At 47.0% G+C, this 16,168-nt stretch overlaps 2 protein-coding genes and 1 long non-coding RNA gene across 10 annotated transcripts in view; 2 read left to right on the top strand and 1 right to left on the bottom strand.

Moving 5' to 3' along the window:
- Positions 1 to 67: 67 nt before the first annotated feature.
- Positions 68 to 7,560, top strand: ACADS (acyl-CoA dehydrogenase short chain). Its single transcript, XM_053959912.1, has 10 exons — positions 68 to 140; positions 450 to 610; positions 2,090 to 2,239; positions 2,403 to 2,514; positions 2,899 to 3,050; positions 3,321 to 3,491; positions 4,685 to 4,822; positions 5,076 to 5,171; positions 5,507 to 5,563; positions 6,192 to 7,560. Exons 1-10 carry the CDS (start codon positions 80 to 82, stop codon positions 6,342 to 6,344), a joined length of 1,251 nt encoding a protein of 416 aa, XP_053815887.1. The 5' UTR covers positions 68 to 79; the 3' UTR covers positions 6,345 to 7,560.
- A 3,982-nt stretch (positions 7,561 to 11,542) lies between these two features.
- The window catches only part of SPPL3 (signal peptide peptidase like 3), a 56,110-nt gene continuing 51,484 nt past the window's right edge, over positions 11,543 to 16,168 (bottom strand). For 4 of the 8 annotated variants that reach the window (XM_053959913.1, XM_053959919.1, XM_053959921.1 and 1 more), the window contains 3 exons: positions 15,965 to 16,128; positions 14,596 to 14,795; positions 12,764 to 13,586 (listed from right to left, as the gene is read on the bottom strand). In XM_053959913.1, coding sequence (XP_053815888.1) covers positions 13,345 to 13,586; positions 14,596 to 14,795; positions 15,965 to 16,128 — 606 coding nt within the window. In that variant the 3' untranslated portion in view covers positions 12,764 to 13,344. The other 4 variants (XM_053959916.1, XM_053959917.1, XM_053959915.1 and 1 more) reach the window with 3 other exon arrangements.
- LOC128797415 (uncharacterized) lies at positions 13,406 to 15,999 on the top strand. Its single transcript, XR_008434120.1, has 4 exons — positions 13,406 to 13,492; positions 13,622 to 13,687; positions 15,454 to 15,630; positions 15,899 to 15,999. It is a non-coding gene; the product is annotated as an uncharacterized LOC128797415 (long non-coding RNA).

The following is a 16,168-nucleotide window of genomic DNA, read 5'->3' as shown; positions in this document are numbered from 1 at the left end:
GCAGGGGCGGGCCGGGAGGGGCCGCGCCGCTAGGGGGCGGCGCGTGCGCGCCGCGGCCCCGCGCTCCCTCAGCGGCGCGATGGCGGCGGCGGCGATGGCGGCGGTCGCGTCCCGCTGCGGCCGCGGCGGAGCCTCCCGGGGTGAGGGCGGCGGGAGCGGCTTCCCTCTGCTGCGGCTGCCTGCGGGGGCTGCGGGGCACCCGGGAGGGGCGGGAAGGGGCCGCGGCCTGCGCGGGAGGTGGCGTCCCGGTGCCCTTCAGGGCCTGCCGGAGGCGAGTCCCCTCAGGCGCGGGAGTGGCGCCGCCCTTCAGCCGGGCCGCAGCTGAGGCCGCGGGGCCGCGGGAGAGTGTCCCGGGGTGGGGGGATCCTCAGAGCCCCTCGCGGGCCGGCGCCCGCCCCTGGCCCGGTGTGAAGGGCAGCGGCGGCGCTGAGTCCTCTCCCCGCTTCCAGCGCTGGCCCTGCGGTGCCGCCGGCTGCACACCGTGTACCAGAGCGCGGAGCTGCCCGAGACACACCAGATGCTGCGGCAGACGGTCCGGGACTTCGCAGAGAAGGAGCTGATGCCGCTTGCAGCGCAGCTGGACAAGGAGCACCGCTTCCCGGCCGAGCAGGTGGGTGCCAGGGTTGGGAAGGCACAGCTAGAGACCCCCTTCCTGGTGCCCTGGGGCAGGACCACTCGGGCTGAGGCAGAATGTATATTCAGCTCCGGTTTAGCAGAAAACTGAAGTTTAGACCAACTCGTTGCTCTGAATGTGGACGTTGTAATTCCCACAGGGCATTTTGAGCTCTTCACTTTTATTTGTGTTTCTCTGTATCTGACTTTAGTACCACTGAGATTTTAGTTCTCTTGCCAACTTATCTGTGGGTTGTAATAAAAATTCTAGAACTGATTTATAAAATTAATCAAATACTTTTGCAGACTGCACATAATGGTTTATGCTGAGGAATCATAGATGACGTGAATGCATTTCAGATGGTGGAAGAAAGCGATCAGGTGGTACATGCTGCTTATCCTCTGGGGCTGTGAATAAATCGAAATTCCAGCCAAACCAGTGAATTCTCGTGTGGAAAGACACACCAGTGTGCATGTTAAGCAATGAAATACAAAGCTTCAGCAAAACAGATCCTGTTACATTAGCCAAGAGACTCCAGGCAAACACTGTCAGAGGCATGAGAGTTTTGTCACATTCCCCTTTCTATTAAGGTATAAGGACGGTAGCCAGGAAAGTCACACTTACCCTAAGGAAGAAAATAACTTTACTCCTTACTGTTCTCAACTGAGAATTTTACATTTGATTCTGAGTCTTTTGAATTGAACGTGTAGGGGAAAATTCAAGATGCAAACAAGTGTTTAATAAGATGAAACAACATACATAGAATCAGTAGCTGTCTTGTTCATCTTCTGTATTTAATGTGGAAAATTGGTGTTTTGGGTGCCCACATAGGAGGGAAATTATGTATCTAAAAATTCTCCCTGGTTCCTCTAAAAGCAAGCAGAAGCTTATGGTTGCAAAGCAGGGGGTCTAGCTGGGGAACGTGGGGTGGATTGATTGCAATGTACCTAACAAATTCTCTGGGAAGCAAGATATGGCTTTATTGGGAATGAAAAAAATCACCTTGCCACCACTGTTTTCTGCAGTCATTCATTCTGTAAAATTCTTCCTTTGTGCAGTCCTAGGCTGAAGCTCAGCAGACTCAAAGGTAAAGTTCTAATGATTTTTATCAGCTAGATTTCCCATTTCTACTGACAGGAGACATGCAAGGGTAGAGCTTCGGTGGGAGGCTGAGGAAATGCTGGTGGAGTTCTGTCTCCGTATTTCACCTTCAGAAGGCTCCCCCCTTCCCAGTACTGAAGAAAGCTCTTTAAACAAGCAAGAGCCTAAACAACAGTGACTGCATACAGCGCCTGCTGAAGTCACTGGGATCTGGGGACACTTACCAGTTTGTTCAGATTCCCATTTCATCAGGAATTGTGTGCATCTTTTCCTCTGGGTGTAGCCCTCTCATGACATGTCTTGCTCTCCACTTGTCTGTATTTGCTGGCACACTGGTGCTGCAGAGGATGGGACCTGTCCATTCCCCTTGTGCAGGTGAAGAAGATGGGTGGCTTGGGGCTACTGGCTATGGACGTGCCAGAGAAGTACAAAGGAGCAGGCCTCGACTACCTGGCCTATTCCATCGCTGTGGAGGAGATCAGCAGGGGCTGCGCGTCCACGGGCGTCATCGTCAGTGTCAATAACGTGAGTGTCGGGCAGGCGTGAGGTGAGGTTGGCATGGCAGAGGGGTGTTTGGGAGAAGTGGATCTGTTCCTGTGGTGGGTTCTTGGGTGTGTTGGAGAGCACATTAGAGAGTACTCCATTGGTTGTATCTTCAAGAGGCACTAACAGCACTAAATTCTTAAAGTCCCTGTATTTAGGGCCAATACTCAAGTTTGGCTCTGAAGAGCAGAAGCACCAGTGGATTGCTCCCTTCACCAGTGGAGAGAAAATTGGATGTTTTGCCCTCAGTGAACCAGGTGATGTGACTGTTACCATCCCTGTTGCAAAGAATGTGGTGTAGCTTCTTTCCTTGGTCAGGTCTAGGATGAGCTTTAGGTGTTTGAAACTGGAACAGTTTGTAGAAGGGTGGTTTATAGCAGTTTTGTGTAAGTGGAGTCTCAGCACCCAAGATATGAACTGTCATCTTATGGTCCGTGCTGAGAATACTCATTCCATGTGAGCAGAGCTCTGGACAACATCTTGCACATATGGGCCTTTCCCTGTTGTGGGGGAGGGACAGTGGATGGTGACACTAGCACAGTTCAAGAGGTGCCTTGAGCTGGTGGCGTGCAGGTGGGGGGTGGGTTTGCCCCCGGTGTGTCACCAATCACCTGAGGCTTGTTTGCTGCTGCTTTGCTCAGGAAACGGCAGTGACGCAGGTGCAGCCTCCACTATGGCGCGCCTGGATGGGGACGAGTGGGTTCTGAACGGTACCAAGGCCTGGATCACCAACGCCTGGGACGCATCGGCCACAGTGGTGTTTGCTACTACGGATAAATCCCTGAAGCACAAGGTGTGATAGTTTGTATCAGTCAGGAAAAAGGGGTGGGAGTGAAGGAGTTTTGGAGAAGCACTTTGCCATGGCTGGGACTCTGTTTTTAGAGCCATGCAGGCATTGACCAGAGGAGGGGCTGATGTGCGCTGGTTTTGTTCTGTCTCAGCTCTCCCTCCTTCTCCTTACCTAGACGTGTGGCTTTTATGTAAAATGGAGGGAACCTGCTGACAGCCAAGGAAGTGGGAAGGTAAGAAGACACCTTTGCTAAGAATTTGGGTCTTGTTGCAGGGCATTAGTGCATTCCTGGTTCCCATGCCAACAGCTGGGCTGTCACTGGGGAAGAAAGAAGACAAACTGGGAATCCGAGCCTCTTCCACTGCGAACCTGATATTTGAGGACTGCCGGATACCCAAGGCAAACCTCCTTGGGCAGCCAGGAATGGGCTTCAAAATCGCCATGGTAAGAGAGGGATGGGGTGCAGCTGTGAGTGTGTACAGCTGTAACTCCCAAGCTTACCGTTTTGTAAACCATTTCCAGAGGCAGTCACTTCAGTGAGGACTGCTTTCATAAGCTGTTTTGTGTCGTGTTAAGCTGTTGGCTCTTCTTGCCAACATGGGAGGAATCATTCCCAGAGCTTGATGAATGTTTAATTTACACACATTTTTGACAGCACTTTTATTGTGGCAGTTCTCAGCTGGAGCAATGCTGATACCACTGAAGTGCTGTGTCAACAGGGGCAGTGTATTTTAATTTTTCTTCTTTCCCAATCCTCTGTTCCTCCAGTTGTACCCATAGATAAAGGGAAAACATGGCATTTCCCCATGTGAGTACTGTGGCAGAGGAAAGTTGTCCTGGAGGCCCACAACAACTTCTGCAGAGTGTCTCAAGGTGAATGACAGCTGAGTTATGGTATGCATGTGACTTCTGAGGAGGAGCAAGGCAGCTGGGAACAGCTTTTTTTCCTGCAGTGAAGCACTGTCCTTTTAGAGTGGTCATTGCTCTCTCTGGAGGGGCAAAACACCCTTTGTTAGCCTGACATTTTGGGTTGAGCTCCCTGGAGCAGAGCCCATTCCATTATGTCCAGAACTAAAAGTAGTTGGTGACTGACAGGTTCTTTTAAAGCCCTTCAGCCTAGGGTTGAGACGATAAAGCCTTTTCTCCCTGTGCTGCAATTTATTCTTGTGCACAGAGGGGCAGAGTAGGTGTTTGAGCTAAGTCAGGTAACTGACTGGGTTCACTAAAGAGTTTGAAAAATACTTTCACATGTGTGTCGAAACGATGAGGGTAAAAAAGGAAAACTGACCAGATTTCCAAAGTAAAATCAGCTGCAGAGTGCATTGGGTCTGCCTGAGTTCTTTCTAGCCCCTTCCAGAACAGATCCTTGTTGTGCTGCTTCCCTTATTTTGCTCCCTCTGCTTTTCTCCCAGCTAATAAGCAATCCCTCTCCTTTCTCCTTCTATTGCTGAACTCTTGCCTTCTCTCTGCAGTGGCAGTGCTTGTTACAGCTCTCTATTCCTGCATAACTGGGAACATTGTGAATCCAGGAGGTCTCTGACCAGAGAACTTTTAAGGCTACAGCAGCTTTCCAGCAACATCAGAAATGTGTGTGTACAAGTATGACTTGACTTAAATGTATTTTGTGTCTTTCTCAGCAAACTCTGGATGGAGGAAGGATTGGTATTGCCTCACAGGCACTTGGAATAGCACAGGCAGCTCTGGACTGTGCTGTGGATTATGCTGAGAAGAGAATGGCCTTTGGGTCGCCCATCACAAAGCTTCAGGCAGTGCAGGTATGAGCAGGGCAGACGGGGCAGTTCCACAGGGTGCTGGGGCTGGTGGAAAGTCCGTGTGGGTATGGTATCAGGCACACAGTGCACTTTGTACTGTCTGGGATAAACAGGGTGATAATTCTGTTTTCAAATGCTAAAACTAATTGTTGGGACAGAGGCTCCTTTTCCTTAGATGGCCCCAGGGGTGGAAGAATTCAGCTGTCCCCTTGTGCAGGCAGAGGCCCTGGACCAAAGGCAGTGCTTGTTGTTGCAGTTCAAGCTGGCAGACATGGCTGTGGCCTTGGAGGGTGCGCGCCTGCTGACCTGGAGAGCTGCTATGCTGAAGGACAATGGAAAGCCCTTCACTAAGGTATTTCCAGCCCTGCTTTTGTCCAGCAGCCACAGCACAGGACACAGGCTCAAAGCCATAGAGCATTGCTGTGCTCAGCGCCTGCCCAGCCAGCGCTGCTGGGGTGTAACCCCCAGCAGGTCCTGCGCCTGCTGCCCACTCTTGGGCAGCCCCCTGAGTTCAGCACTGGTTGTAGCCAAGGGGAGAGGGGTGGCTGCTCTCAGCTGGCACCATGATCAGACCTGTCTCTCTGCACAGCTGCTCTGTGAGCGTTCAAGCTCCTTGTGCAGGAACCCCTTGTGAGGGCTTCCTTTTTGTGACAGCTGCACTCTCAGTGATGTTTTCCTTCCCCAAAGGAAGCTGCAATGGCCAAACTGGCTGCATCAGAAGCTGCAACGTCCATTGCTCATCAGGTAACTGTCAATTGACAATTCTGACATATGTCATGTGGGAAGGGACTTTGGATGTCTCACAAGTGTTCTGGGAAGGTAGGATGGAATTTACTAATTTATATTTGAAACACACCAACCAAAGGAAGCAACCAACCCTATGGCTGAAGCCATTTAGTACAACCATCTTCACAGGATGTGGGGAAGTAGGAGGATGGCAGGAGTTTACACTGGCCTGTGGCAGCTGTATTATTAAAGTGGCCTGTGCGTGCTGCTGTCCAGGGCAGTGAAGCAGCGATGTGGGAGAGAGCATGGGGTCACTAGTCATCACCACTGCACCTGGATGAGATCCTCTGTTCCTTGGTTTAGTGTCCCCTGTCTTTCCTAAAGGCATCTTAGAATACGTATCACTAACAGATACCTCTGAAGCAATTAATTGCCCATCTGGAATATCCATATCGTTCTTACCCAGATCAATCCTGTGTTATTCCTATGATCACAAATGAGCTGCAGTCATCCCCATGTGTCCCACCCTCCCCATTATGCTTGCAGTGAGCTCAATTCCTCTTAAAATGGCTGTTTGTGCACACGTGCATTCTGTAGAAAACAGATTTATTGACTCCACTTTCTGCTGCTGCTACCTTTGTTTCAGGCTATCCAGATCCTGGGCGGGATGGGCTATGTGACAGAGATGCCAGCGGAACGCCACTACCGCGACGCTCGGATCACCGAGATCTACGAAGGGACCAGTGAGATCCAGAGACTGGTGATTGCAGGCCAGCTGCTGAAGGCCTACCGAGGCTGAGGAAGCTGCCTGGAGCAGCACGCTGCCCCTCGTGCATTGTAATGGTGCACAGTGATGGAGTTTGACCCTCTTGAATGAAGCTGTTGATGGAGGTTTTCCTCACCAATGGCTAACTGACCCTCTAGTTAAAATGTGCTGATTCTTCTTTGGACAAAGTGTGGTACACTCAGGCTGGACTGAGGTTTGTAAGTGATGGCTGTGTGTGCAGGAGGGAGGAGGCAACCTGTGCTCATAGGGCAGCCTGAGGCTTTTGCTAAATGGGACTGTTTGAATGGCTTGGTAGTGGCAAAATGACAGCACTTGCCAGCCACTGCCTGTTTTGCTAAATTTGTCACTACATGGCACTGGATAACCAGTGCCAGAGTTAGAGATGCTGAGAGCCCTGGCCCCTTTGCCCTGCTTCAGGCTGCTGGTCAAGTGCCTCTGCAGATCAGACTTCAGTGAAGTTCAGGTGTGGGATGCAGTGTCTGTGAGCTCCTAATGGGACAGCCCGGGCTGAGGTAATCCCTGCAGCAGGGCCCTTCTCACTTCCAGCAGGAGAGGAGCCAGACAGGAGGACATGCAGGGACAACCCACACACAGAAGAATCTGAACAGAGACTGTAGTTGCTGTCTGCATAGATTTGAAAACACAAAGAATTCCTCGATCTGAGCCAGCAAGGCCCAGCACCTGCTCACTCAGCTGCTCTGGGATGTAGGGATAGAAGCAAAAGACAGCAAAGATGCAGTGCCTACGACTACTTTGTAAAAAAAAAAAAAACAAAACCTAAACCAACAAAACAGAAAAAAAACCAAACAAAAAACCCCCTCTGCTCCCAAACCTGCTTCTGCAATATCATCAGGAAAGGAAGTGCCTGACAGGGCAGTAACAGCTTTTAATCTTGACATGTTTTGGGCAACGAGGAAATGAAGAGATGACACGCAAACCTCACCAGGAAGCTTTAGCAGTAACGCATCCTCCATCAGTGATCATTGGTAAGACATTAACTTTAGGGGCATCAACAGCTAAAGGAAAAGCTCTAAACTCAGGAGAAGAGAGAGAGGATTAAGACTAGAACCTGTATGGTCCAGTCTGCCTCCTTGTCCAAACAAGTACACTAGAGGGAAATGGTTATTTTCCTGTGGTGCCATTTATTTAGACTTGGGTGCAGAGAAGAAGAGCAGGATTCTGTTACACGAGAGAGCAGAGGAGACAAATAAAACCTGATTTTAAAGGACCACCACTCCCTCACCTTTTTTTTTAATGCAAATGTGAATTAATTTAGAGTCATTTCTTCCAGTCCCAAGATGCAGGAGCAGAAACCAGCAGGGCCTGCATGCACCAGTGAGACCAGTTCTCAGTGATGTCAGTCATCCCTGTGCAGGGCGCTGGAGGGCAACAGCATGTTGAGGCAAGGGCCTCAACTGCTGGGTTTCTCCTTGTTCTACTGTGGATAAGGATTGACAGAAGTCGCCAGGCAGTGGATTCAACAGGAGCATTACTACTGGAAAATCATTCCAATGATCATGACTGTGCTGTAAATTATGGAGGGCTTCTCTGGATGAAGCTTGATTTCAGCCTATATCACCTCTTTGATTGCTGCAATGATGGTACCTGAAGATGTGGAGATACTATTTTACACTAACTTCTGCAGCCACTCAGAACAGGACCTGCAGGGATGTGAGCACTTCAGCAATGCAGAGTTCCTGTTATGCTGTGCTCCAGCTGAATCCCCAGTGAGCCAGCACAGTCAGTCACACTTCTGCCAGCCCATTTCCCCTCTCATCCAGCTGCTTCTCTTAGATCTGCTGTGCTGTCAGTGCTTGCTGACTGCCCCTCTTCACCCTCAGCCTCCCTCATTACCAGCTCCAATTTGCTGCAGCTTCTCTCCAGAGCAGAATGAAACCATCCCTGTTACCCACCGTGCTGGCTGTGGCCACCTCAGCTGGCAGAGGAGAGAGAACCTACAACCTTGAGGTAGCAAAAAAAAAAAAAAAAAAAAAAAAGAAAAAGTGTGCAAAAGCTTTCAAACAAAAGCTTTTTGAAAGTTTTTCCCTGCTGCCACAAGGTTCAGCAAGAGCGCCCAGTGCCCTGTGACACTGTTTTGGGGTAAAACTGCACGGTTACACACACACAAGTCCCAGAGCTCCCAGAGCAAAACAATGGCTTTGCTCAGAGCAAGATACTTCAAGCTTACTCCTCGCTGCTGCCTGCTGAGAGAACTTTGTGTGATGAGTGTGTCTGCTCCTCAGGGCTGTTGCAGAGGAACTGCTGAAAGGGCAAAACACAAACGAGTTCTGCAGCATTAAATCAGCAGCTCTTAACCAAGCCACCCTCAGACAGCACAAACCCAGGTGTGGGCAGGGCCAGGCTCTCCTTGGAGAAAAGGGTCTGTTCACACGTCAAGCCCCAACTTTCTCTCAACTGACAAACTCAGCCAACATTGCAAAGCTGGGGCACAGAGATGGGAAAATCAGGTTATACATAAATTAGAAACAAGTAGGAAGGAGATAAATCACTTTTCAAGAACAAAAGCTACACTTCTCAAGGACTTTGTGGTTTTGCACCCACAATGCTCTAAGTACACAAAACTGGTTATGAGGCATGAAGCAGGTGGAGCCTGAACTAGAATCTTAGTTACAGTAACTAGGAGTTACTTCTGACCGCACCCTAGACCTGATAGCTTTTATATCCTGTAGCTCAGACTCTTCCGTGTGAGTTCCCTGCAGACTAAAGGGAGATGAGCTGTTCTGAAAAGGACAAATTTATTCTGATTTTAAATCAGATCTTTGTTTCACCTAAGTTGAGAACCCTGACTATCAACACAGACCTGGCAACAGCCACACATTCAGGTTATGTTGGAATTTGGAAAAAATATGGAAAATAGTGTATTTGAAAGACATCCTGAAGTAAAAAAGCAAATAATAGAATAATAGAATAAAGACATGGAATAGTGATAAGAAAATGTGACAGTGCTATAACTTGAATGAAAAAACTTATTTCAAATTCAAATTTTGCAACTCCTCATGTTCGTAAGGTGAAGTCTGACCTTAGGGAAATATCAGCATACAAACAGGACCATTTCTAAGCTGACTTCAAAGATGCAGCAGAGTACCAGACCTGTCAGCAGATTTGTACACTACAGTTCTGGTCCGTGTCCTGAGAACTGTGCTGTAAGCACGCCCTGGTCTATCACTTTTTTGCCAGCATTTTACCTCTTGCAAGAAGGTTTATATTAGTCAATTATTAAAATAGTTATTTTTGACAACTTTCCAGAAGAAAGGGCAGGCAGTTGGGCAGCCTCACTGCAGGACTTTGTGTCTAGTGCATTAAGGAGTTCAACAAAGAAGGCATCAGCAACTGTACCAGAGCCAACAGGGACATAAACCCAGGTCCTGCAGAGTCTCCCAAAATCCAGAGGACCCAAAGTACCCTGTACAGCTTGATCCTCAAGGAGAAGAGACACATCAGACTGGAAAGACACAGACCAAAGGTCCATCTGTACAGGGAGGGCCCACAGCTGAGCAGCCAGGTAGGATCCATTTCTAATCCCCCTGAATGGTTTGAGGAGGGAGAGCTGTGGAACAAAGCTTTGCAGCTTTAACTTAAAGCTCTGGGAAAGCACTTTTTCTTAGTACAGTTAAACCTCAGTGAACCTCTGCCAAGCACCAAAATCCCTTTCCTGCCAGCTGAAGGGGCAGCAAACCCCTTCCAGTGCAGTGGGTGCTTGCCTGGGCGGGGCCCCAGCACAAGGTGAGGGGCTGAGACAGAGGGCTCAGTAAGGGCTCACTCGGGTCTCCTGGTGCAAGAGAAGGGCACAGAGTGCAGGGAGGCAAGACAGCTTAACAAGGAAGACCAGGCTTTTTTGGGAAAGCTAAATTAATTCTCATTAAGTATTTATCAACTAGCACTTCTAGAACTTTCTCCAGAATGCTTCTCTAAGTGTAGAAATTGTTCATAAAGACACTTAGCAGGCATGGCCTAAAAATGCTGCTGCAAAACAGAGAAAGACCTTGTATTTTAATTCCAGAGGAATTCCAAAGAAATTATTCCAAAGGAAGGAACTGCTGTGAAGCTGATGGTGCCTGAGCTGTGCACAATTGTCAGGTAGGTGCAAAGGCTAGGCAGATAAAGCTGCAATGAAGTGGATATGAATTTGTTATTCCACTGCTTGGAACCTCACAGCAAAACAAAAGCCACCAAAAAAGCCTTTTTTATTTGAATATCTGCCTCAATATTTTATTCACTTCATGTTTGAGGTATAGCTCAAAACTGATGCCTTTCTACTGTCCCAAGCAATTCTGGGACTTAACACCTGGCATGAACAGAAAAAGAAGATTCTCAGTGCAGAACTATTAATTTCATTTAAAAAATGACAGTTACCTGAGGATGACCACCGCAGGCACATGGTAGAGGGAATGCTTTCAGCTAAGGGAAAGAAAAGAACTCGGGGGGAGAGTGTGTATGAGAGAGAGATGATGTCCCAATGTCCCCCCTGCCACACCCACCCACATTTGCTAAATCTCAGTGCCCCGACCCCCCAGCAAAGGCTGAGCTGTGTCTTACTGTTTATCCTGGGACATTCCAGCTGTCTTGGAGGTGCATCCCAGCCAGCTCAGAGGCATCAGGCCCCCTGCTACCTGTGCCAGACCTGCCTGAGAACAGAGGAAGGGGTTAATTAATGACATTAATGACACAGCACACGTGTGGCTGGACAAAATTTCCTGCCATGTCCAACATGCTCTTCGTGTACCACCCAACAGTGCTGAGAGCTTCAGGTGCTTGACCGACCCCTTCCTTACCTGGAACAACACTGGTCCCAAAGTCACCTCAGTGCTCAGGCAGAGTCAGGCTCCAGCATTCCTCCTTATCCCATGCCACTAACACTTCCCAGCATCTGTCAACTAACAAGAGCTGTGAGCTCTCAGGAGAGCTCCCCAAACCCCGCTTGGCACAGTATTTGAAAGGAAAAAAGTTTAGTTACCTCAGGGAAACGTTTCAGTCAATAAAATAACAACTGGAACTGCTGGTTTTAAAAAAAGAAAGAATAAAATCCACATTTTAACAGGCTACAGGTAGAAAGCAGTCAACACACAAATTCCAACCAGTCACAACAGTAAAGGACAGTTTTTCTTTTTTTTTTTTTTTTTTCTTTGAGGGGCAGGGGCATGGAAAAATACAGCACACTAATGAAACAAAATGCAAAAAATACAAAAAAATAGAAAATAGAAAAAATGTATTTACAAGTGATACATTACTATGATCAGAAAGCACAAAGACAATTGCTGCTATAATACATGCACTGGTCAAGAAAGAACTACTAAAAACCTGCAAGGGAGCTGTTTGTAAAAAAAAATTTAAAAAGAAAAAAAAAAAAAAAGAAAAAAGACACCCCCACCTCCTCCCCCCTCAGACACACAGGGTTGGGTTTGAACTTTTTTCTTCCCTAGTTTGCTACATTGATCAAATCAAATATCCCCTAAAGTCCATGGTACAACCAGTACAAATACTACACTTGTTTTTAAACTGCAGGTTCAGTTGTAGAAGGGGGGGGAAACAGCAGCTCATTGTAGGTCCATATACATAAAGCCAGAGTAACTGCGCTACATGCTAAAAATTACAGCAAGCCCCTGTCTGCTACACAGCATGATCTTAGCAGGTTTTCCTTTTTATTTATTCATATATATATCTATATGTGTGTATATATATATGTATAAAAATCGTGCCCTTTTTCACTGCAATATGACATCTGGGTGGAAATGTAACTTGTTACAACAAATTTTTATATGTATACTGCAAGAAGTCACTCAATGTCTGTGGATTTAATAAGTAACCTCACACCACAGGAAATATTTAATAAATCAAAAAAACCCAATATTGTGACAGAAGACCTTCTGTCTCAGTTCTTTTCAAAACCGAAGTCCCGCAGGAAACTGGTCCCAATGTCCACGAGGGGTTCTCTGAAGAAGCCTCGGTTTGCTTAACCGTTTTTGCGTTTAGTGTTCACAAGTTCTTGAACGACTTCAAGCCGTTTTTAGTTTCAAGTCTGTCTCTTCCTCTCTCACAAAGGTAATAGTCTGGTACTAATCCATCCGAGTGAGGAAAAGAGGAAAGTGGCTGCAGTTGCACAAAGGGTCCCCAATTCCACATCTGCAGGGAGATACGGAGTCACACGGAGCTCTGGGATTTTAGCTTTTGTTTCTTTCACTCCTTTAATACAAAGTCCTTTCATACATGTCCCATCGCTGGTACCTTACCAAGTACCAGCCAGTCCAGCTTTAGGAGACAACAAAGCCACAAGTTAAAGTGAAAAGGACCAAGGCAGAAGTTCAGGTCACTTCCTGTCCGTTCCATCATACTTCCAGGAAACGGGAGCTGCTGGACTTGGAGTGGAAAGGCTCAGACCACATGCGACGTAGATCGCCCTAGGCAGGGAAACAGCACAAGGACCGTGCCCTCTGAAACACTCAACTCTGCTTAGAATTCACATTTTAAAATGCACACAGAATTGCAAACACATCTTAGAACAAACCTATTCTTCACCTGTTTTGCAAATTACAGTAAAGACAGTAAAAATAAATTCTTCCCCCGTCAGGCCAGAATGTCTTACTTTTAGAGCAGATAAACCCAAAATATATTTCTGATGGGAAGGAAATAATTACTCAGGTTGAAAATCCTGCCCTTTCATATGTTCTGCTCTGCAGAGTGCTAGATGCATGCTTCAACAACAGCCCTTGAACAGGAAAATTAAGTTTTACAATTTCTGTTCAGAACAGGTGACTGGGAAAAGGCAAGCAAGGTTCTGCCTCTCCAATCACTGATCATACTTTGTGCATGTGGTATTTCATGACCAACAGGACAAGGACAAATTCACTTATTCAATTAAAAGAGAATCTAATATGTCAGAATTTATTTTGATTAGAATTACTGGTACTTTATCTGCATTAATGATCTTCTATTTCAGGAACTCATCTCTCACTTGCTCAGTCCTCTGAAATGAAGACTGACCCGACAGCAGTGGTTACTCTGTGCTGGGCCTGGACTGCCATGGACACACATCATCCCCCTGAGAGCTGCTGCCCAGTGCAAGGACACTGACCCTGCTGCCAGCTGGCCCAGAGCTCCCTGCTGCCCACGTGTCCTCCCCTCTTACCTTTAAATAGGCCATGGTGAGGAGTGGCAATAAAGTGAATGGTACCAAATAGAGCAGGGCAGGCTGGGCTGCCCGGTGAATACGAGAAGCTACTGTTGCAGTTAATAAACCTGTAAGAGAGAAAAGTCACTATAAATATCTTCAGGTTGCAGGTGGATGTTCTCAGCATTTCATCCACTGAGGCTTCCTTCACCCCCATTCTGAGAGACAGGTGAGGAAAAGTTACTTCTCTGTGCTTTGCTTTCCCTGCATGAAGTTAAAACAAAAATTATTCTATTTTAGTATTAGGCTGTGTTGAGCCACTTGATCCAGTTTTGAATCTCAGACTAAGCCAAGAATAATTCAGACAAAATACAACAAAAGGTGGACGGGGGAAGCTGATTGCATCGCACTGAAATGCTGCTCTTGAGACTGCTGGTCTGTGGCCCCTGGCCTGAGCAGTCGGGGCTCAGAGGAAGGGCTGTATACATCAGGAATGACTTTCCTGGACACTTGCCAGAAGGGAATGTTGGGGGGAAAATCGAGGTGTGGGGGAAGAAAGGCTATTGGTAGGAAATTATCTTTCCTTTTCAGCCTCAGAAGGGCTGTGGGAGGTCAGGATATGCACATGTATGCCCTGACTGGAGGGAAAAGCCTATTTTGTATTAGGAAGGAAAGGGCTGGCTACAGCAAATTATAAACAGCATTCCACTTGTAACTATTGATGATTTTCTGTATGTACTACTATGTCAAGATCAGAATACAAAAATGCAGGAATTGCCTAGGTGAATTGCTTAAATATTTCATCTGGAAACTTCCATATTTTTCCCATCACTCAGGTATGAGCTACAACACTTTTTATGGCAGTGAAGCAAAGTGCAAGTGCTAACAAAAGCACACTGATAGTCTCTTTCATCCTCTAAATAAAATACAATAACAAAAAAAAAAATCTTGAAGACTATAGAAGGGCTTTTCTCCCTAGACTATGCCAATAAACGCAAAGAGAGGAGGATTAAAAAGAACATAACCAAGCATCCTCTCAAAGCCTCTTTACACTTGCTTTCATCATCTTTTAAACCTACTACAATAATCCCACATCTGCTCACTTAGGCAGCTCTTAATATTGAACTAATTACTCACCTACAAAATAGCCAATAAGTGTGCAGTGAAAGTAGGAGACCTTCTGCATACGCCCAGAGATGTTCCCTGGTCCTGGGGCACCGCAGGAATCACTGTTGGCTTGTTTTTTGTAGTTATCATAACGCAGGACAAAGCAGAGCAGAAGCCCTGGCATCACAATGTCTCCAATCCCCAGCATGGAGAAGTGGCTGCCTGTGGAACTAAAGAGCAACTGGAATTGGGTTCATGGCCAAAATAAAAGATGACAAGCTCTAGACTCCTCCACTGTGGTTTTGAGCTTCATTTGGCATAGCCTCTTTTTCTACTGGCAATCTTGCACATGAACCCAATGCAGGCTAATGAGGTTTTCCTCAGTGATTTCTTCACCTCCTCAGCTTTACTCAAACCCATTTGGGCAGGGATGACTTTGCTCCAAACCAGTTTCCTTCTCTCAGTAGTGTTTCAGCTGCTTTTGCCCTTAAATCACTCAATGAAACAGATCCATTGACCCAGTATTTCAGTCCTTTCCCTCCTCAGCGCTGATGGGAGGGACCAGCTGGCCCTTTGACCTGACTGTTGATTACCACTGAAGTGCATCTTCATCCCCATGCATGCAGATCTAAAACAAGGCAGTACACCCATTTTGGACATTCAGACAAAACAGAAAACTTGTCTTGCCAGATTCCCAGAAAAGAGCCAATCGTGAAAAAGATTAAGAACGAAAATCATCCCTATCTTAAAACCAAGGTATTTTTCATGAAAAACTGTTCACTTTGTCAACTTTGTGATTTCATATCACAAAGTTGACAAAGTGAACAATTTTGGTTTTATCGCTGCAGACAATCAGCAATAATCTCTGATCTTCTAATCTCTGTTCAGCATCCCAACATCTAAATAAACAAGAACAGAATAACAAAACTTCCTGCCTGCCTGCTGCTGCACTGAGCTTACTGCCCCACCAGTCCCTGGGCGTGTCTGCTTACAGATGTGAGCCACCAGGGAACCCCTGGAGCAGGGACATGTGGAATAATCTCCCTTCAGCACTGTGCTTGCCTGGTAAGCCACCCTTGCTTAGATCAGTTTCCAACCACTTCCCCATCATCTGCGATTGCACAGTAATTCAGACTGTTCTGATGTTATAATAAACCTCATATCTTCTAAGTGTGAGGTCACACTAGCAATCAGGCTGCAGAACTCTCACAAATGTCGAGAAGTGCATCCTGCTCTGAACAGGGCACCTTTTACCCCAGTCAGGGTCTTTTCTCTATGAATAAGCAAAGTGTCCAGTCCTCACTGCTAATTATATTCCTTGATTTTCCAACAGAATTAGTACTACTAAGTATATGGAGGGAAAACATTTCTCATGTACTACAGTAAAAGAAGCTTTTACCTTGGGAATACAAGTTTGCCAGGCAGCGACAGACGAGGAACATCTCTGCCTACATTTGGTCCCAGGTGAAGTTTCCGGGATAACACATCCAGGGGGTTATCAGCTGGTTGTGTGGCCACTTTCACCATAACATTGCTGTTAAAGATGTAGGCAGAAAAAAAGACCTACAGAGCAAGGTAATCAGAAGTTACAAACTGCAATTAC

The sequence above is a fragment of the Vidua chalybeata genome, chromosome 18 (assembly GCF_026979565.1).
Source record: "Vidua chalybeata isolate OUT-0048 chromosome 18, bVidCha1 merged haplotype, whole genome shotgun sequence".
Taxonomy (NCBI): Eukaryota; Metazoa; Chordata; class Aves; order Passeriformes; family Viduidae; genus Vidua; species Vidua chalybeata.
This window is presented reverse-complemented; position numbering and strand designations above follow the sequence as displayed.